Here is a 20,635-nt window from a genome sequence, read left to right on the forward strand (position 1 = left end):
GATTGGCTGGAAGGAGCTTGCTGGACTGTATCTCACAAAGCACGTGTGACACTGAAGTAACAGAAACGATTAGTCGAACAACACTCAAATTAATCGGCAACTTTTTTTAATAAGCAAGCAAAAAAAATGAAAAACATTCCCAAGTTCCAGCGTCTTAAAGGTGCCCTATGAGTTCCTGCATGATGTCACTTCTGTTGACGTTCCAAGTAAATTTCAAACAAAACAGAGCCAGCTCGCCCCTCCCCTCCGTAAATGTCATGACTAACTGACACTAAAAGCTTTGTTGTGTTTGTTTTCAAAAAGATTTTTGTGGATTTGTTGGCATCTGTCGCTCAAGAATTATATGTGTTATGAACTTTTTTTTTACTAAATTGAGCTTGAGGTTTTCAAAAAAAGTGGTGGGTACAAAATGACTCATGACGAAATCTGATAGGTACGCGTACACACCGTCCCCACCGAAATCAACGCCTATGGCTGTAGGTGTGTTTCTGTCTTCCTGTGAAGTGAAGTGAAGTGAAAGTGTAAAGTCTCTCAGACTCCATTTTACACTCGACAGAACAGAGAGAGGAAACATGCCGTCTGAAGCAGGGTAAGTGTTAATCTTATTATTGAGGATATCTTTTTCAGATGAATTCTTTAGTCTGTTATACTGTATGTCACAAAAATACCTTTCTGATAATAATCAGCATCTAGAGTCCAAGTTAACATCCTTAAATGTTTTCATTTCCTGGTTTCTGAGCCAACACAGTACTCAACATACGACAGGCCAACAGTCAAAATGGAGATCAGCCTCAGCCTAGTCTGGATTTAAACCAACCAGTCAAAGTGTAGCATTATGATAACTAGAAAATGTTAACGGAGTGTCTATTTGCACCCCTGGTACGAATAGCCTCGGCCACACAGCTGAGCTATTCACACCCTGTGACGTAACAACAAAAACACGTTGCTCGCGTGCACCGAAATCATGGCGGACGTTCATCTTTCATGACTTACTGGCAGAAACTGGCAAAGTTTTGTCTCTAAAGTTTATAACAATTGAATTTCTAGCGTACGACAGGCCAACAGTCAAAATGGAGATCAGCCTCAGCCTGTAGTCTGGATTTAAACCAACCAGTCAAAGTGTAGCATTATGATAACTAGAAAATGTTAAACTAATATAATATAAAACTAATGTAAAATAAACATTATTATACTGTGTGTGTGTGTGAGAGAGAAAGAGTTAAAGAATAGTATCTATATAACATTTTTATAAATCTGAGCTGCAGGTTCTACGAGCTGAGTTGCTAAATGTGGCAGGTGGTATCTAACATAGATATAAAACAGTAAATGTCTAATTGACTCTGTACTGACGTGTTGGAAGTTGCACAGCTGATAAAACTGTTTCTGGCCAAAGGTGGCAATGGTGAACAAACAGTAGCCCTACCCAGGTAGGGTGGTCAGTTATCCCATTATTTATGACGCCATGTCACAGCTACTGTTTTATATCTATGCAGGGGCGGATCTAGAAAAATATTTCTGGGGTGGCGAGAGGGGGGCAGGAATTTTTGAGGGGTGGCAACATATGTCAGATGTATATTTACTGAATTTAATCAGTTATCACAGTTTGATGAGAAATAGTATGTACACACTACAAAAGGGCACAGGCTGCCATTTACAAACTCATACAGACAAAGTCAATCGTTAAAAAAAAAAAAAAAAAAAAAAAAAAAAAAAGAAAGGGAAAAGAAAGGGAAAGAGAAAAAAAAAAAAAAAGAAAGAGAGGAAGAGGAGGGGGAGGGGGGAAAAAATGTGGGGGGGGAGAGGGGGGGGGAACACACCCCGGGGTGTGTTTTTTTTTTTTTTTTTTTTTTTTTTTTTTTTTTTTATATTTTTTTTTTTTTTTTTTTTATTTTAGAAGAAAGAAAAAATTTTCCACAAAAATAAAAAACCCTTTTCCCATCTCATCAAACTTTCAACATTATTCATATTTAGCTTTGTCATTTGTTGTTCTTATTCATATCTAACTTAGTATACTATGCATCAACAGTTTCCATACCGTGTGGACAGAGGTGTCAAGTAACGAAGTACAAATACTTCGTTACCTTACTTAAGTAGAAATTTTGGGTATCTATACTTTACTGGAGTAATTATTTTACAGCATACTTTTTACTTCTACTCCTTACATTTTCACGCAATTATCTGTACTTTCTACTCTCACATTTAAAAAATAGCCTCGTTACTCACATTTCAGTTCGGCTTGTTTTCATTCCGGCTTGTCGTTCAAAAACAAAAACAAAAAAAACTATCCAGATCGCTCCATCCGGAGAGTGAATGTGATTGTGGTTGGATGAGAAGTATAAACATATACCATTCCGACACCCTATTGGTTTGTACGCGATCCATAACACCTGCACAGACCCGGTGCTAATAAGCCACCGGGGCCCTAACAACCGTTATCTACCGGACCGAATAGCAACGCGGATTTCGTTGCCTTATTTAGGTGCCACTTAAATGCCTGTGCTTCTCTCTGATGTTCCGAAAACGGACGTTAGAGGGAACTGAAACATCGCCGCACGGGACGCTAGTTAACAAGTTGGCAGCAGCTAACGTTAGCCTAGCGTTAGCTAGCAGCAGGTAACGTTAGCCTAGCGTTAGCTAGCAGCAGGTAACGTTAGCCTAGCGTTAGCTAGCAGCAGGTAACGTTAGCCTAGCGTTAGCTAGCAGCAGGTAACGTTAGCCTAGCGTTAGCTAGCAGCTGGAGTAAACACGGTTAAAATGCTGAGAGCTAAACGGTGTAAAAGTGTGTCTGTATTTCACTGGAGAGGATTCTAACACCAGACTGTAGCTGCCCTTGTCTGAAAAACACAGAAGAGATGTGTCACCTTTTTCAGCCCTTCTGAGTCTGCAGGTATGATTTTAATATAACCTTAGCTATTATAGTCATTATGGCCTTTAGAAAAATGTTTTTTGTGGAAGTGGGGTTTTGTCCCCACGTTTTGGGGTTAAGCTTTTGTCCTTAATGGCATTACATCAGGGGTCTTCAATGTTTTTTAAGCCAAGGACCCCTTAACTTAAAGTGAGATGTAGCAGGGACCCCCTACTACATATTGTATGAAATTAAGTTGCATATTAAACTGGGCCTACAATAACTATTAGGGCAACCTGAAGCCTTCTTACATACCCTTTTTTCATAAGCTATTAAAATATTAATTGTTGGCATGATTTTATAAATCATATTTGAATGTTACATATGTGGCACAGTAAATCTAGGATTAACTGTATCTGTGGGCTGATATCTTAGTGACTACCTAACCTATAGGCCAGTAAGCCTATCATCAGTGGGAATTTATATTTGCTAATAATATATTGGAATTATGTTAAGGCATTTTAATTTTTTTCTTTTTAAAGACTCAAAAAATTACAATAATTTGGAGGCCCCTCTACAATGACTCTGAGGACCTCCTGTTGAAGATCTCTGCCTTAAATTACTTTTACTTTTATACTTTAAGTAGTTTTGAAACCAGTACTTTTACACTTTTACTTAAGTAAAAAGCTTGAGTTGATACTTCAACTTCTACAAAAGTATTTTCAAACCCTAGTATCTGTACTTCTACTTGAGTAATGAATGTGAATACTTTTGACACCTCTGCGTGTGGACCAGCTTGACTGGAGATGGTTGGAGGCACTCTGCTTTCCCTTTCACTGTCTGAGCCCTGCACCTTCTCTTGTCTCTCGCTTTCTCCTTCCTCCTCTCGGTGATGCTCTCCCTCTAGGCGGCTGCATATATGAAAAAAAAACACCTAACCCTAAAAAAATTCTAACAAAAGGTTTCTCAGCTGTTTTTTGTAGTATTAGGTGTCCTTAATAACATACTAAAAGTTTACCAAAGTTTGACCACTATAAAAGTGTAATTTTCAAGATGACGTCCAAGATGGGCAGGAAGCCCTCAAAATATCCTAACTCCTTCATTATTTGACCTAGCCAAGTAATCTTGGTGTCTAACCCCATGTTTTCTGGGTCTATGAATCCATTGGACTTGTCTAAATTACACTGACATGATGACATACTTATGGAATACATTTTGTGAGATAACTGTAAGGTTTTATCTTTTTTGGGGGTGAATCAGAGATGTAAACGATTTAACCTATGTCATGTAACTCCTATTCAGTACGCTTTTTTGGACACATACCCTTTTTTTGCTAAAACACAGACTTGACATTCAATGTAAAGTTTATTCCACCCAAAAGTAACTTAAATGACTTTTACCCCCCACCACCACACCCCTCCTCCGTGTGGTGGGTAAAAAAAAAAGTACACTACGGTCAAAAGTTTTAGAACACCCCAGTTTTTCCAGGTTTTAATTGAAATTCATGCAGTTCAATGTCTCATTGTACTCTCAAATGAAAGAATAGAACAAATTTAAGTTAAAAAAGAAATCATGGAATCAATTTATAAACCAAAATGTAGTCTAAATTTTTGACTCATCAAAGTAGCCCCCTTTGGCAGATATAACAGCTGAACACACTTGTGGCATTCTTTCTACAATGGAAATCAAATATTCTTCAGAAAGTTCTTCCCAACTCTGTTGCAGAAGTTCCCATAAATGCGTGGCACTTGTAGGTTGCTTTGCTTTCACTTTTCTGTCCAGTTCATCCCAAACCAGCTCAATGGGGTTTAAGTCTGGTGACTGTGCTGGCCACTCCATGTTTTTAAGCTTACCATCTTGTTCTTTTTTGCTAAGGTAGTTCTGGCATAGCTTGGACTTATGTTTTGGGTCATTATCTTGCTGTAGGATGAACCCCTGACCAACTAGGCGCATACCAGAGGGTACTGCATGGCGCTGCAAAATGCTGTGGTAGCCGTTTTGGTTCAGGGTGTCTTTCACTATGTACAAATCATCGACCCTGGATCCAGCAAAACAGCCCCAGACCATCATGCTTCCTCCTCCATGTTTGACAGTTGATGTCACACACTGAGGAACCATCCTTTCGCCTACTCGACAGCGTACAAAAATCCTACGTGATGAACCGAAGATTTCAAATTTTGATTCATCGGTCCATAACACCTTCTTCCAGTCTTCAGTAGTCCATTGACGATGTTTTCTTGGCCCAGGCAAGCCTCTTTTTCTTATTCTGACGTCTTAGCCATGGCTTTCTTGCTGCAACTCGACCTATCAAACCTGCAGCTCGAAGTCTTCTCTTTACAGTTGAAACTGAGACTTGCTTATTACGACCACTATTAAGCTGTGCTTGAAGCTGTTGTCCTGTGAGCCGCCTATCACGCAAGCTGTTGACTCTCAGAAACTTGTCTTCTGATTGTGTTGTGGCTTTGGGTCTGCCAGACCTCTTCCTGTCAGAGTTTCCCCAGTTTCTAAGTGCCTTTTGATGGCGAAGAATACTGTACTCACTGATACCTTGACTTTCTTCGCAATTTCTCTGTAGGAAAGACCAACATTCTTAAGTGTTATGATGGTCTTCCATTGTTAATTACCTTTTTCACACCATTTTTATAGCAACATACTACTTTCTGCAGTACAATACTGTTCATACAATGCTCACGAGGGTACGGTACCACAGTGTGTTCCAACAATACTTTTATACAAACAGAGGGGGTTGTAAGTAATCCAGACAAGTTGGAACACCTGTGGGAATTGGTAGCACCAACATTCAAAGCTTGATCAACCTCTAGAACAGCTTTACGTTGTTTCATTTCTTGTTCCATGAAAAAGGCCTTTTTGTAAAATACTGAAATGTACATTATTTTTCAGTTTTGAGTAACCTTACTTATTTTTTTAACCTCAAGCAGTTAACTACTTACCGTTGGACCATTTCAAGCTATTCATTGGACTTGAACTGCTCAAATTTCAATAAAAAAACTAAAAAGACTGGGTGTTCTAAAACCTTTGACCGGTAGTGTATATTACAGCACAAATGTCTTATTCTCAGACACATGCTCAGTGTCATTTTATGGGGGTGTCAAAAGAACATTAGAAATATTTCTAACACATGACAATGGCCAACAATGTGAGTGTATTAAGAGAGGATGACATTGTTGGATTAGCTTGAGGAAAAAGTACACTCCAACTTTGAACATGAGTCATATTGTTGTAAACCAAGAAACTTGCCCCATTTGCTGTAAAAACTTAAGAGATGGCTCTGATGTGGTAGAGGTTCATCAGAAGGGAGCTGATGGACAGAAACCACCAACACTAGGCAAAATGATATGAGAAATATGCAATTACTTAAGGGAAATTTTATAATTACAATTACAATTTTTTATATATATATATATATATATATATATATATATATATATATATATATATATAAATATATAAAAGTGTGCTTATTTATCATACAAATATGGTAATTAGAATATTAAATGGCCAAAACATGTATAAGGTACCAGTGTTCATGGTGTAGTAGGAATACAAAGGAGTAATGGTCTTTTTAAGGACCTGGCGGCCGCCATTTTAAAAATGGGGCCTTTCTTGAAGTCAGACTTTGGTAAACTTTTAGTATGTTTTTAGGTACATCTGATACTACTGTAAACCACTGAAAAATCTTTTGTTAGAATTTTTTTGGGGTCAAGCCATATTTGCAGCTGACTACTCCATATCTTCACCGCTGTGGTCTTCTCCACCTCCTCCTGTCCCTGGTCGCCTTGGCCTTGTATTCTGTCTCTGTCACGTTTCTGTTGCCCTTTTCTCTCTCCTTCCACCTCTTCTCTCTCTCCTTCCACCTCTTCCCTCTCTCCTTCCACTTCTTTTCTCTCTCCTTCCACCTCATCTTCTCCGTCTACCTTGCTCACTTGTTCATTTTCTATTTCTCTCGCCTTTCTCTTTGGAGACAAAAACTGAATATGCTACCTTTCCTCTTCATTTCTGTACGATTCAAAGTAACGATGTTTTCCTTGACAGACGTTGAATCAATATTAGCTTTTGTAGCCTACTTCCCACAGAACAAACGTCAGACCCTAAGTAACATTGTATAGTTGGCGAAATAACGTTCTTCAACCTGATTTTTATCATCTCAAAATCAGCATCGCAACTATGCTAGCACTGTGCTTTCGTTATAATTTCATTTCTTGATAGATAGTTAATCCGTTTTGACCTCTTTCCTCCTGTGTCTCCATTTATCGCGACTCCTGGCTCCCTCGCTTAGCGCCACTCAGTTTTCCAAACAAAACTCTCTCCGCTCTGGCGTCATCTTATGCTGCATTCACTGCAGTCGGACATTGGAGACGCACGCTCGTAAATTGTCAAATTGGCCATAACTTTTACCGTAATTCGTTGCTGCCAACTGGGGTGGCAGCAGGGGTGGCAATTTTAGGGTGGCAGTTGCCACCCTATGCCACCCCTGTAGATCCGCCCCTGTATCTATGGTATCTGAGGTTCGTCCTATTTACTGGAGCAGTGATCAAAGTTTGAGTGCATAAGAACCTTATGGGATGGGGATGATTCTTCCAGGTATTAGTCAAACCCTCCAGTGTTACGTGGTGTTATTGTTTTACAAAAAATTGATTTCTATTGTAAAATGCATTAAGTTATAAAATATAATTTGATGGTTTAAAGAATTATTTGACAAGTAGCCATGGTATACGTGGGTTAACGCCCTTCGAGGTGTCCATTGTCAGGTATTAAGGTTTGAATATTTGTAGTGGAGTTTTTCCATGTTCAGCTTTGTTGTGGTTGTTTTTCTTGGACCTGTGTGTAATTTGTAGGTGTTCACGTATACCGGGCCTATAAAGCTGAGTGTGATACGAGAGGGAGGAGCACTGAAAGGTGAAAGTAAGAAGTCAGAAAGCCAGACTTCATTTTACACTCGACAGAGCAGAATCAGGGTGAGTGGTAATCTTATTATTCAGTCCCTCCAGGATTTCGCAGCCTTTTTTTGAGATTGTTGCGTCCCAAAATGCCTGATTTCGCGGGAGTTTGGTAAAAAATTGCGATAATAGTTGCGATGTCTTTTATATTTTTGTTGCAATGAAGTTGCGAGAGACAGTGAAAGTTGCAAAAAAAAGTTTCTTTTGTATAGTTCTTTAAAAATAAAAAGTGAACTTGATTTGGGGAAAATAAAACTACTCCGGGCTGAGTTTTCCTAGTAACCAAAAAGGCTCACGATGCTGCAAATGTTGGTATAATATGAAAATGGCTGGTGGATTTAAGACAAAAAATAATAATTTATTGCCTGAATTTGAGCAGCAGCCCCGCCTGCTGCAGAGCACTGACAGGATTGAAACGGCAGCAGCTTTCAGCGACTTTAGGCCGGCTACACACTGGCTGCATGGCGTGAGCGTGGCGTCTCTGTTGCGTGTCAGTTGCGTGGCCGCTGCGTGGCGTTTTCTACGTCTTTGCACACCAGAAACGTGTCTGACGCGGTACTGCTACTGCTACTGCTACTGCTACTGCTGCTGCTAGCCTTGTCTGGACACATGGATGTCTCCCATTGATAAAATGAAATGTTAAACATAAATATATTCTGATCTGATTACAGCAAAGACGTCGGCAGTATTGACGGCAAAATAGGCTCCAGAATATCTCCTTCTGTATTGACAGGTGCAATATTAGAAAAACCGATTATTTTTTTTAATTACATTTATATATCTGCATATCAAAACTTAGAGACTTTTAAACATCAACATGTCATTTATTAATATGTATTCATGTCTAAACAACATATAAACATCTTTTCCTATTCTATTTTGCCTAGAAACGCTTCCAACACGCTAGCGTGTCGCATGAAAAATAGGCGTCGGTTCTATTTCTAGCATGATTGCGTTTTTGGCGCGGGTCGAGCCACGCCTGAGACGTGCGTGTCACACAGGCAGTGTGTAAGCTCTAACATGGCAGCCGAAATATAAACGCTCACGCCACGCAGCTGACACGCTCACGCCACGCAGCCAGTGTGTAACCGGCTTTAGAGTGAAAAATCGTTACAGCGTACATTGATGTTATAATGTAAACAGGTTGGCAGGACATTCGCTGTATGTTTTGTTGGTAAACGTGAGAAGTCACACACGTCTCGTCTTCATATCAGAAGAAAGGAAATGAATTTGGCGCTGTAAGTGTTACGTCAACCTCACTCCCGCTTGGTCATTGGCTCTCAGAGTCACATGGGACTGCTGAGATGCAGTCGTGGGAAACTCCGGTTATTGGTTAAATTTTGAAGAAAAGTTGTGGTCAAAATTGCGAGTCGCACCAAATTCATGGCGATTGGTTGAATTTGCGTGAATCGTTGCGATCGTGACGTTGCAAAATTCTGGAGGGACTGATTATTGATTAATCAGCTGTGATTTTTTTCTGATTGTCTTTGAATTATTTAATCTTTCATACTGTATGTCAGAAAAATACCTTACTGATAAAATATCAGCATCCTAGAGTCCAAGGCAACATCTGTAAATGTTTTCATTTTCCTGGTTTCTGAGCCATCGCAGCTACTTAACTTGTAACACACCAACAGTCAAAATGGAGAGCAGCCACAGTGTGAAGTCTGACTTATTGGTTGGATTCAAACCAGTCAAGTGTGTGTGTGTGTGTGTGTGTGTCTCTCTCTCTCTCTCTCTCTGTGTCCATTGTTATTGGTTTACTTCTCAGACTTGAGAAGATGAGTGATTTAGAAGAAGACGAGGACAGATCAAAGTCTCTGGTCTGCAGAGGTCCCTCTATGGAGTGGGAGCAGTCTGAAGATGATCGAAAAAACGTCAGTAATGAACCTGGACCCTCAGACACAAAGTAAGAGACTGTTTCTACTGTAAACTGACTTAAGGATTATTCAGTTATTATTGTAGTCTTATGATCTACACTGTTCTTTTATAATTACATGAGTGCAGTAGAGGACAGTAACGAAACAGAGTTCATGACAGTAAAGAAACGGTACAGATGTATTGGTGAATGTCAGGTGATCCATGAAGGCTCTGATGGGGGGGCTTCTGGATTCTAGAGTTGGACAGGTGGCCTCTGCACTCTGTCTCAGCTGCCTTGACCACCATATTCATGACAAGAGATAGTACAGCCAGTTATGATCCCTCTCTTGAGCCGGTGCAGTCAGATGTTAAACTCCCAGATGTGACTCTTAACTCTGCAGTTCCCAAAGTAGTTCAGGATGAGGTCTGTGATCTTACTAGGTACTGTATGTGGTGTTGGTCCAGGGTGGCCACATCTTAATATGTTTCAACAACAATCAACATCATTTTAATGATAAAGAAATGTTTTTACAGAAAGATGAAGAGGAGTGATGTATCTGAGGAGGAGCAGCCGTCCAGATCCAGTACCAGAACCAGAGCTGGACTGCAAACAGCCAGTCAGAGCAGCTCTGTACAAAGTAAGTTTCTGTTGTCTTCATGTCTGAACACACCACTGGTTGTTGTAATACCAGACATTTAACATCTTTATGAATATCATTACAGTTTAAGTCCATCTGAAATTTAACTGCATCATTTTCATATTGGTAATAAAAATAGTCAACTTTTCTTTTTCTTTTTTTATCTTTTACCTTTGTCCTTTTTTAGTGAATGTTGGTTGGCAGAAACATAAGATCAGGATGAAGGGGACATTTAAACATGTGACTGAAGGAGATGAAACAGGAAGTGAAACCCTCCTCAACAGGATCTACACTGCAATCTACCTCACAGAGGGACCGAGTGAAGACGTTAATACCCAGCATGAGGTGAGGCAGCTCGAGAGAGCTTCCAAGATGAAGAATCTTGACGACTCTCCAATCAAGTGCTGCGACATCTTTAAAGCCTCACCTGACCAACAGAAACACATCAGAGTCGTCCTGACTAATGGTGTCGCTGGCGTTGGAAAAACCTGCTTAGTGCAGAAGTTCTGTCTGGACTGGGCAGAGGGTTTGGAAAACAAAGATATCAGTCTGGTGATCCCACTGTCGTTCAGGGAGCTGAACTTGATCAAAGATGAGCAGTACAGTCTTCTGGAGCTGACCCATGTTTTCCATCCAGCATTACAGGAGGTCACAGCAAATGAACTCACTGGCTCTAAAGTTCTGTTCATCTTTGACGGCCTGGATGAAAGCAGACTTTTACTGGATTTCAAGAAGAGGAAGGCTGTTTCTGATGTCACACAGAAGTCATCAGTTAACGTGCTGTTGACAAACCTCATCCAGGGGCAGCTGCTTTCCTCGGCTCTCGTCTGGATAACTTCCCGACCTGCAGCAGCCAATCAGATCCCTCCTACATGTGTTGACAGGGTAACAGAAGTACGAGGCTTCACTGACGCCCAGAAAGAGGAGTACTTCAGGAAGAGATTCAGTGATAAAAAGCTGTCCAGCAGAATCATCTCCCACATCAAGACATCCAGGAGCCTCTACATCATGTGTCTTCTCCCAGTCTTCAGCTGGATCACTGCTACAGTTCTGGACCACATGTTGACTACAGACCAGAGAGGAGAGCTGCCCAAGACCCTGACTGACATGTACTCACACTTCCTACTGGTTCAGACAAGGAGGAAGAAGCACAAGTATGCTGAGGGACATGAGACGAGTCCACAGGAGCTGACGGAGGCTGACAGGGAAGTTCTTCTGAAGCTGGGGAGGCTGGCATTTCAACAGCTGGAGAAAGGAAACATCATGTTCTACCAAGAAGACCTGGAGCGCTGTGGTCTGGATGTCACAGAGGCCTCGGTGTACTCAGGAGTTTGTACAGAGATCTTCAAAAACAAGAGTGTGATCTTTCAGAAAACAGTCTACTGCTTTGTTCATCTGAGCGTTCAGGAGTTTCTGGCTGCAGTCTATTTCTACCACTGTTACACCAACAGGAACACAGAGGTACTGGAGGACTTCCTGAGAGAAGATAGGGACCCATTGCTGGGTGTGAGTGACAGTGATGGCAATGTTCATGATTACAGAAGCCTAGATGTCTTCTTGCAGAGAGCCATGGAGAAATCCCTGAACAGTAAAAATGGCCACCTGGACCTGTTTGTCCGCTTCCTCCATGGACTCTCTCTGGAGTCCAACCAAAGATTGTTAGGAGGTCTTCTGGGTCGGACAGACAACAGTCCAAAAATGATCCAAAGAGCCATCAACAACCTGAAGAAGATCAACATGGACGAGATCTCTCCTGACAGGAGCATCAACATCTTCCACTGTCTGACGGAGATGAACGACCACTCAGTCCATCAGGAGATTCAAGAGTTCCTGAAGTCAGGGAACAGATCAAAAAAGATACTTTCAGAGATCCACTGCTCAGCTCTGGCCTACATACTGCAGATGTCAGAGGAGGTTCTGGATGAGTTGAACCTGAAGGAATACAACACAACGGTGGAGGGACGTCGGAGACTAATTCCAGCTGTGAGGAACTGCAGAAACGCTGTGTAAGTCCAGATGTGATTAACATTTATAAAATATACACTTAAACTTAAAATATACACTTTTTTCTTTCTAAGAGAAAGATGGCTTTGTATCAATGATTCTCTGTCTGGAAGTGACATTTCCTATTTATTTATTTTTCTGTCGCTGTAGTTTTGTTTAATGGATGAAATGTTTAGGCCTAGTTAGACAATGCATGGGTTACACTATTTTGTTGTGGCTGCTGTAACATGTTTTCTTTATTCTTTATTTTGTGCAAAGTAGAGTATGTTTTATATGGACATTGGACTGTAAGCTGTTGATAAAATTACTTTTGTATTGGTGTCATGTAATTCCATGTGGGATGGGACACTTAGTGGCATGACATATTAATAAAATATAATAGTATAGCTACTCCTTGAAAGCAAGATTTATTTAAAAAGAAAGATATAAAGTCTGCAGGCTATGAAAGAGAGAGAGATGAGAATTGTTGTTTCATGTCAAACACAGTGAGAGAAGATTAGCCGGACCGTTGATGACAAATGCATGAAGTAAATACAATGTGTCCCTTATTCATAGTTACATTTGTTGTAATATTTGTGTCATGACAGACTTTCTGGCTGCAGAATCTCAGAGACTCACTGTGAAGTTGTGGCCTCAGCTCTGAAGTCCAACCCCTCCCATTTGAGGAAGCTGGACCTTAGTGACAATAACCTGTATGTTCCAGCAGTGAAGTTTCTGTCTGCTGGACTGAGGAGTCCAAACTGTAGACTGGAGACGTTGAGGTCAGGTCACTGACTGTAGCTCATGTGTTGTTTTTTGTATTCATTTCAAATCTGTGACTGAGGTTTCACATGCTTCGCTCATAACTTTTCAGTATTTTTATTATTATATGAATTTTAATTACATTTTTTGTTTCATAACTGTTCTGTCTTTCCAAAAGGCTGAACAAAGTTTTTTTCAGCTTCCACAGACTCACATTGTGGTCCATTAGTTAGTGAACATGATTTCAGTACTGTTGAGGCTGTAGAGTCTGCCAGTGTGTTTACATGCAGTTAAAAACCCCATTGTATTCGGGAAAAGGTAAGACCATACCCTAGTTACTGCTGTGTATGTAAACACACTGAGTGAGGGATATGAATGAGATTGTTGAAGAGCAGATAAAAACAGTTTGAGCTTTGATTATAAATAGATTTTAACTATGATCCACAACAACAGAATGACAAAGTCACTTTACTCCTTTTAGCGAAAAGTTTGATCAGGACATTTTGAGTTACACATTTAAAACCTGAATATATCTGATTGGATAATAAATAGATTTTTTGTACATACATTTTTCTCTTATTCAGATTAAATGACTGCAGTTTGTCAAAGACCAGCTGTGCTTCTCTGGCCTCAGCTCTAAAGTCCAACCCCTCCCATCTGAGGGAGCTGGAGCTGAGTAACAACAAGCTGCAGGATTCAGGAGTGAAGATGCTGTCTGGTTTTCTGGAGAGTCCAAACTGTAGACTGCAGACTCTGAGGTCAGTCACCTTGTTTTACTTCTGTGTTGAAATTAATATAATTTGAAAGTTGTGGTGACACTAAACTTCTGACATAAGGCTGATTTTATACTGATCCACACTGTGCATCTTAGTCTGTATTCATCAAGGCATGTCGGCGCTGCGGTACAAATTCAACTCATGTTTAGTACATGTTAAATCAAAGAAAGAATATATAAGAAATGTAATCGGTGCGCAAAGTCCTTGACATCTATTCTGCAGTAAACATCCATGGCAAAAAGAAAACAAGGAAGTTTAATTCATTTTGGTTTTTACTAAGAAATTGTGTGGCGATGACGTTAATAGCACGACCAGTTCACCTGCTGCAAGCCCTGTTGGCACACCTCCCCCGGGGTGACAACGCAAGAAGAAGCTGAAGAAATAATGTCCTCTCTGGCTGAAGATGGTGGTGGTAACATTCCGTCAGAGGCCCGTCACTATCCTAACCCCTCTTGCTCCTCTTTCCGGTTAAATTGGAACAGCCAGCAGTGGAGAGACTGGAAAAGCCCATATACATGGTTGTTTGTTAAGGATGGAAGCTTGGGGTGCGTTGCTTCATTGAACAGAGGAATTGTGGTATTCTTCGGTAGCCTGGGTAACTTTAACCGTTGTTCATGTGAAATCTCAAAGACAGCCTGATACTTTGTTTATAGACTATTTGTGGGTGGCTGTTTGCTGTTTGACCTATCCCTGTTGATAACGTATAATAGGGTAAATTATGTATAGTACATACACTTGTAGCTGTATGCACTATACAAAAAACAAAAAGGGCTGCCCCGAAGGTCACAGTATAGTTCGAACACTGTAGATTTTAAAATATAACTGATAAAAAATACATAAATACAATGAATACATAAATAAACTTTATTTTAACGATCAAACAACATATATTCAGTTGTTGTCGGTGAAGGTTCTCAGTCATCCAGGTCATAGTTATCCAGGGAAGGGTTAAACTCAAAGGCAACTCCACAGAAGTCAAGATGATTGATACCGCCTTGTTTGTTTGTACTCCTGGCTGTTGTAACCACTATGGTCGTTGGAGATATAATGAGGGAGGGATGGCTTCCTTGACACCTCTTTCATGTCTAGGGGTAAACCGGACGCAACATAACGTGTGCCCCCCCCCCCCACACACACACACCACTCCCAAATGTGGCCAGGGTTAGGGGTTAGGGTTAGGCCCCAACACAACAAAAAAAACAACTCTAGAGGCAACCTACATTTTCCTAAACTAAAACAAAATGTAAAGAAAAGACAAAGCTCTAACCTAGGCTTCTGATAACAAAACAGGAGAAAAAGGGAACAAACATAAAGGACTTCTCACTCCTACCAAACTGCTACTAGCAATATAAGACAAAGAAAAATGTATTCACAGCTAAAACAAAATGGCTGAAGGATAACAAACCCAAGAGCTCAAAGCAACCATTTTCACTGAAGATTTACACAGGCACATGTTGGGAATGGCAGAATGAAGAGAGCCTGAGTTCCTGTCCGATGAGTCTTAAAATGGCTGTTGTCCTCCAGGTGACCAATCAGGAGACAGCAATCAGCTCTGCTGGACCAATCCGGTGTGCGCACCTGTTCTCCATTACCTGTGTACACTCAGAGGAGATCAACTGATAGTGCAGGGTGAAACAAATACAAAATATGACCCCAGGGTCATAACAATATATATACACTGGTTGGGCCATGGCTAGTCTTACCACAATGTTCCACTTCCGGGATTGCTACAGTGCTGCTGGAAATTCCGCCGGAAGTCCCTCTTTTCAGTCGGATGTACGTTACCTTCCGCTTTCTTTGTGTTGTAATTTTAAACTCTGTCGAATCAACTAAAACAACCATTGAACGTTCCACCAAAACAAGTTCCTTCCTGATGCATTGTCTTGTAATTGTAATTTATTCTTTATTCAGATGTTGGAACTGCACTTTGTCAGAGAAGAGCTGTGATTATCTGGCCTCAGCGCTGAAGTCCAACCCCTCCCATCTGAGGGAGCTGGACCTGATGGACAACAAGCTGGAGGATTCAGGAGTGACGCTGCTTTGTGGTTTTCTAGAGAGCCCAAACTGTGGACTGAAGACTCTGAGGTCAGTTCACTGACTCTCCTATACTTTTGTAGCATGGACAAAGATCCCGTGGGGATCTGCAGAGTATATACCCCTTATCAAAAACATGAAAGATGGTTGAAATTTTCCATAAAATGGAAAGAAGAAGCAATACTAAGGCTATGCATGTATTGAGCTGAACAGTAGTAGTAGCTAGCACTAGCATTAAAAATAAATTCTGATATTGATCTCGATTTTTTTTTATTACAATATTATTTTTGTTCGTCACTCTTTCTTCGGTATCAACTTTCTTACACCATTTTGGCATTATGGGGAGGTGGCAAGAAAAGTGTGATTTACATATAATATGTATGTCCCAATATGATTAAAGCGTTTGCTGAGAAGACCAATGGATTCCTGCTCAAAATGTTCCTTTGACCATAAGTAATTGAATACACATTTGGACAAGTTCCTGATATTTGAACTTTTCATTAAAACCTCATGACTCTACTACATATGCCATATTAGCACCGGGTTTCGGTACCCAACCCTGTTTGCTAGCTGTGTGTAATGCTATGCTTTGGAGCAGGCTGTGTATCCAGAAGACTTGACTCAGAAGTATGCAAATTGTATGTAAATCACACTATCCTTGCCCCCTTCATGCCAAAACAGTTACAAAAGTTTGGAGTGAAAAAAAAATCTGGCACTGAAAAAAGAGTGAAGTAATATGAGAAAATTGTCATTGAAAGTGTGCATTCTTTTTATTTTAGATGCAAAAACTGACTGTCAGTGTTCTAGTTTCCATTTTCTAAACTTCTACAATCTAAACCTTCAGTTCGGAAAACATTGAATGATTTAAACATTGTCTTCTAAAGTAACACAATTTATTATTTATTCAGATTGAGTGGCTGCAGTTTGTCCGAGATCAGCTGTGCTTCTCTGGACTCAGCTTTGAAGACCAACCCCTCCCATCTGAGAGAGCTGGAGCTGGGTAACAACGAGCTACTGGATTCAGGATTGAAGCTGCTCTCTAATCATGTGGAGAGTCCAAACTGTAGACTCAAGACTCTGAGGTCAGTAGAGTGTCCGACACAGGAGAGTGAAAAGTTTGATTTGTTTCCCAGTGATGTTTTTGAAACTAGACCAATGAGTAGTTATTTCCTCTAATCTAGGCTCAGAACATGATTGTTGGCAGTCAGATGTAGTTTTTGCAGTGAACTCTTGGCTTGGAACTGATGGCTCTTGTCAGGGTTCTGAAGCTGGCTTACTGGAACAAACAATTATTTAAAAGTGGATCTATAACTTTTGGGATTGTGTTTATCTCTACAGGATCGATGACGTGTTGATCACAGATGAGAAACAAAAGAAATGTAAGTATTAAAAGGAATTTTGAAGAATATAAATGTCTCCCTTTTCTAAAAGAGAACACAGGAAATGATGAACATAATACATATGTTTTTGAACAGATATTTGCAAACATTGAGTTTAAATTAAATTTACAATATTGTTATTTCTTAGAAATCTCTGTGTAGATGTAGTTGTTGGTTATATAAAAGTGTTTTCTCTGGTTATCTTCCAGGTCAAAGAGGGGAAAATCTACGGGGAAATGTCCCAGCAGAGGAGGACAGTGTCCCAGCAAAGAACAGCGTCCCAGCAGAGGACAACGTCCAAGCTGACGAGAAGCTGCGCTCAGTTCGGAAAGAGTTTATCAACAGAGTGTCTGAATCTGTTCTAAACCAGCTTCTGGATGAACTTGTTGAGGTTAAAGTGATAAATGATGGTGAAATGCAGTCCATCAGAATAAAAGCCAGATACGACAAAGCAGTAGAAGTGATCGACACGGTGCGAGGAAAGGGAGCTAAAGCCAGCTCAGTTATGATCGACGCTCTCTGCAAGTTAGACCGATTCCTTTCCGAAGAGCTGAACCTCAGCTGAAGCAAAAAGAAACCGTGGAGTGTGATGATAAATCTCTATAACAGCTTACTGTTATGCCATGAAAGCCTGTGACTTTAATAAGTTGACTTTGTACTCAACTTTGGAAACAAAAAGGCCTCATACTGTGGTCGAACAAAATATTTTTCCACTGGAATTTTTGGTGCCACTTTTTTTTACTGTATATTTGGGTTCCTGAAATAACTTATAAGCTAATATTAAAGCACTTGTCTGTGTACATTAAGGCTGTGACGATAACCGCATCACCTCAATACCGGCTGTGACGTGCCACTACCTTATTTCTTTACTTTTTGCTTGTGGAAGTTACAGGAGAACAGATATTGTGTGATAGGAAATATAATGAAAGCAATAATCATAATAATAATAATAATAATCACTGTGTAGTTATCCTCATCGACTGTCTTTTATCCTACATTCAAGAGTTGTTTGTCACTTCAGCTTTGCACATGAGGATGGACAGTCCATTGAGCTGAGGTGGACGTGGACACATTAACGTTAACGCTGTAGTGTTTACCATTGCACATTAGCCTACAGCTAGCGGAGTTCCCTCTGCGTATAGCTTAATCCTGACAAAACCGCACAGTTGAGTTTCAGCCTGCATGTACGTTTTGTAGAACGGTTATATTAGAGAGAGCAACAAGTGAGAGGACGGCCGAGTCACCCTCTCTGCTCTCTGTCTGCTCAGCTGCTAAGACCGCTGTGCTGCGAAGCGTCTGCCATCGGCATTGTCGGCAAACTTTTATTTTTATTTTTACTTTATTGACAAAAGAGCTTCCTGAACTGTCTGTGGAATAGATCAATGGAAAGGAGAGAAAGCAGAGGGGTCGTAAATGACAGTAAAGACTCTCACATTGAGCTGAAATGGAAAGAGTTAAGCCAATGTTTTTCGGGGGTAACGCCATTCACTTTACCGGCAGTATTAACAACATATAAAGCCATAGAAAGTGTCTTGAGAAGCTCTAGCTTCATGTTGTTTTATGTTCACTTTTAACTCACTTTACATCATCTTTGCTATCTCTTTTTCCTCTCACTTTTCCTTACAGCGGCACTCATATGCGCTACTCTCCGTTACCGCTCGCTGTCCACACGGGCACTGATGTCACTCACTTAAGGCACCCTGCCATTCTCGCTCTAACTTAGGCTACTCTCGTAAGGGGGTTGCGGTTAACCGCCATACCGCGGTTAAGAAAAACACCATACCGGCACAGCCCTAGTTTACATATTTATTAACAATGTCCAATCATTTTTGTCTCCTAAACAATTTTTGCTTTCAGGTTATTTTGCTTTGCTTTCTAAAGACATAATTGGTCAGAGAGATGGGCATTATTTCAATTAAATTTATTAAAAATACATATTTAATTACTTTGAAGTATTTTGTCATTTTTGTATTTAGCTGTACAGAAGAAATAAGATGTAATTTGTAAGAAAATCAGTCTTTGGCTAAATGCAACTGAATCACGTGACATGTCCACGTCGGATCCAGCAATGCTGTCATGTCCAGCTCCCAATCATAAGGTCATGTTTGTGTGGTTTTGTGTTTATTTCTGCACTTTTTTGCCACTTCCTATTTCTTTTAGCGTTCCACGTTGTTTTCCTTGTGTGCTTTTTGAGTTTTATGACCCTGCTTCGATCCCTGTCCCTGTGTTTTGGTACTTTAGCCTGTGTTTTTTTTTTTACACCTGTCAACAAGTCGTGCATTTGTGAGTCCATTATCCTGTGTGAGCTATCTGGCAGTACGAACTGGCCACTTCTGCATTTTCCCCTTTTCCTGTGAGCGTCACTTTCTCTTTCACAAGTTCTCCAAGCCACCTCCATCACATAGTATAGTAGTGTTAAAGTGAACAGCTGAAATTGTGAAAAGTGTCGACCAGGGAAGGGGAAAATTCAGAAAGCTCTACCAGGAGGTACCTGCACTGTAAATCCTATGTTGTTGAGATACAGGGGAATTTATTTCTAGTTATTGTGCTTTTGGCGTCGAGTGTTCCTGTGCTGTAAATCCTGCTGAGATGCAGGTGAAGCTGTTGGGTGCTCGTCAGTGTACCTGCCCTGCTTGGATTGGGGCGTTCTTCCAGTCTGGGCCTGGATGTATGAAACAGTCTGAGAATGGGAATCAGTTGTCTATGTGGAGAAATGGAGATGGCTAAGATGAAGCTGGCGCAGACAGAGCTGGCAAACAGGCGATCCTGAGGCACAGGTGTGTGTGCGTGCATAAGTGAAACCAAAACATCTGGATCGCCTCCTGGTGGCTCATAGCACACGTCATAATGTTATCATTTTTTACTTTTCTACTGTCCCTTTAAGTATTTTTTGTGAACCTGTGTGTGTTTGTTTTCAGTGACCATGCAGAGAAGGAAGTCGCTCCAGAAGAGCGGAACGATGTCACACACGAGGAAGCTGTGGGAGGAGAGCGCCCGATTGGTCGGATTAAAGGACACATTAAACAGAAATTCACAGAAGCAGTTTGAGCAACAGTTTCAAGTTTATTCACACATGTCTGATGGATAGAGGAGTCCAAACTGTAGACTGGAGACGTTGAGGTCAGCTCACTGACTGTAGCTCATGTGTTCTTTTTGGTATTCAATTTAAATCAATGACTGAGGTTTCACATGCTTGGATCATAACTTTTCAGTATTTCTATTATTTTCTTATTATATCAATTTTAATTACATTTTTTGTTTCATAAATGTTCTGTCTTTCCAAAAGGCTGAACAAAGTAGAAAAAATAAATGTTTTTTTTCAGCTTCCACAGACTCACATTGTGGTCCATTAGTTAGTGAACATGATTTCAGTACTGATGAGACTGTAGAGTCTGCCAGT

At 40.5% G+C, this 20,635-nt stretch overlaps 1 protein-coding gene across 3 annotated transcripts; it reads left to right on the plus strand.

The window, feature by feature from the left end:
• Nucleotides 1-529: 529 nt before the first annotated feature.
• Nucleotides 530-20,392, plus strand: LOC120563178 (NACHT, LRR and PYD domains-containing protein 3-like). Of its 3 annotated transcripts, none has more exons than XM_039807332.1 (12): nucleotides 530-589; nucleotides 7,702-7,821; nucleotides 9,575-9,712; nucleotides 10,198-10,301; nucleotides 10,489-12,307; nucleotides 12,893-13,066; nucleotides 13,631-13,804; nucleotides 15,734-15,907; nucleotides 16,765-16,938; nucleotides 17,195-17,235; nucleotides 17,445-20,012; nucleotides 20,154-20,392. In XM_039807332.1, exons 3-11 carry the CDS (start codon nucleotides 9,585-9,587, stop codon nucleotides 17,798-17,800), a joined length of 3,144 nt encoding a protein of 1,047 aa, XP_039663266.1. In that variant the 5' UTR covers nucleotides 530-589; nucleotides 7,702-7,821; nucleotides 9,575-9,584; the 3' UTR covers nucleotides 17,801-20,012; nucleotides 20,154-20,392. The 3 variants fall into 3 exon arrangements, with proteins under 3 accessions (XP_039663266.1, XP_039663268.1, XP_039663267.1); XM_039807334.1 differs by lacking the exon at nucleotides 530-589 and adding an exon at nucleotides 2,838-2,887; XM_039807333.1 differs by lacking the exon at nucleotides 530-589 and having other exon boundaries at nucleotides 7,362-7,821.
• Nucleotides 20,393-20,635: the final 243 nt, after the last annotated feature.

The sequence above is a fragment of the Perca fluviatilis genome, chromosome 7, assembly GCF_010015445.1.
Source record: "Perca fluviatilis chromosome 7, GENO_Pfluv_1.0, whole genome shotgun sequence".
In the NCBI taxonomy this organism is placed as follows: Eukaryota; Metazoa; Chordata; class Actinopteri; order Perciformes; family Percidae; genus Perca; species Perca fluviatilis.

Coding starts and splice junctions, on each gene's coding strand:
- LOC120563178 (XM_039807332.1), top strand. CDS start 9,585: ATGAGTGATTTAGAAGAAGACGAGGACAGATCAAAGTCTCTGGTCTGC. Junction 12,308..12,892: donor AGGAACTGCAGAAACGCTGT/GTAAGTCCAGAT, acceptor GTGTCATGACAG/ACTTTCTGGCTGCAGAATCT. Junction 17,236..17,444: donor AGATGAGAAACAAAAGAAAT/GTAAGTATTAAA, acceptor GTTATCTTCCAG/GTCAAAGAGGGGAAAATCTA.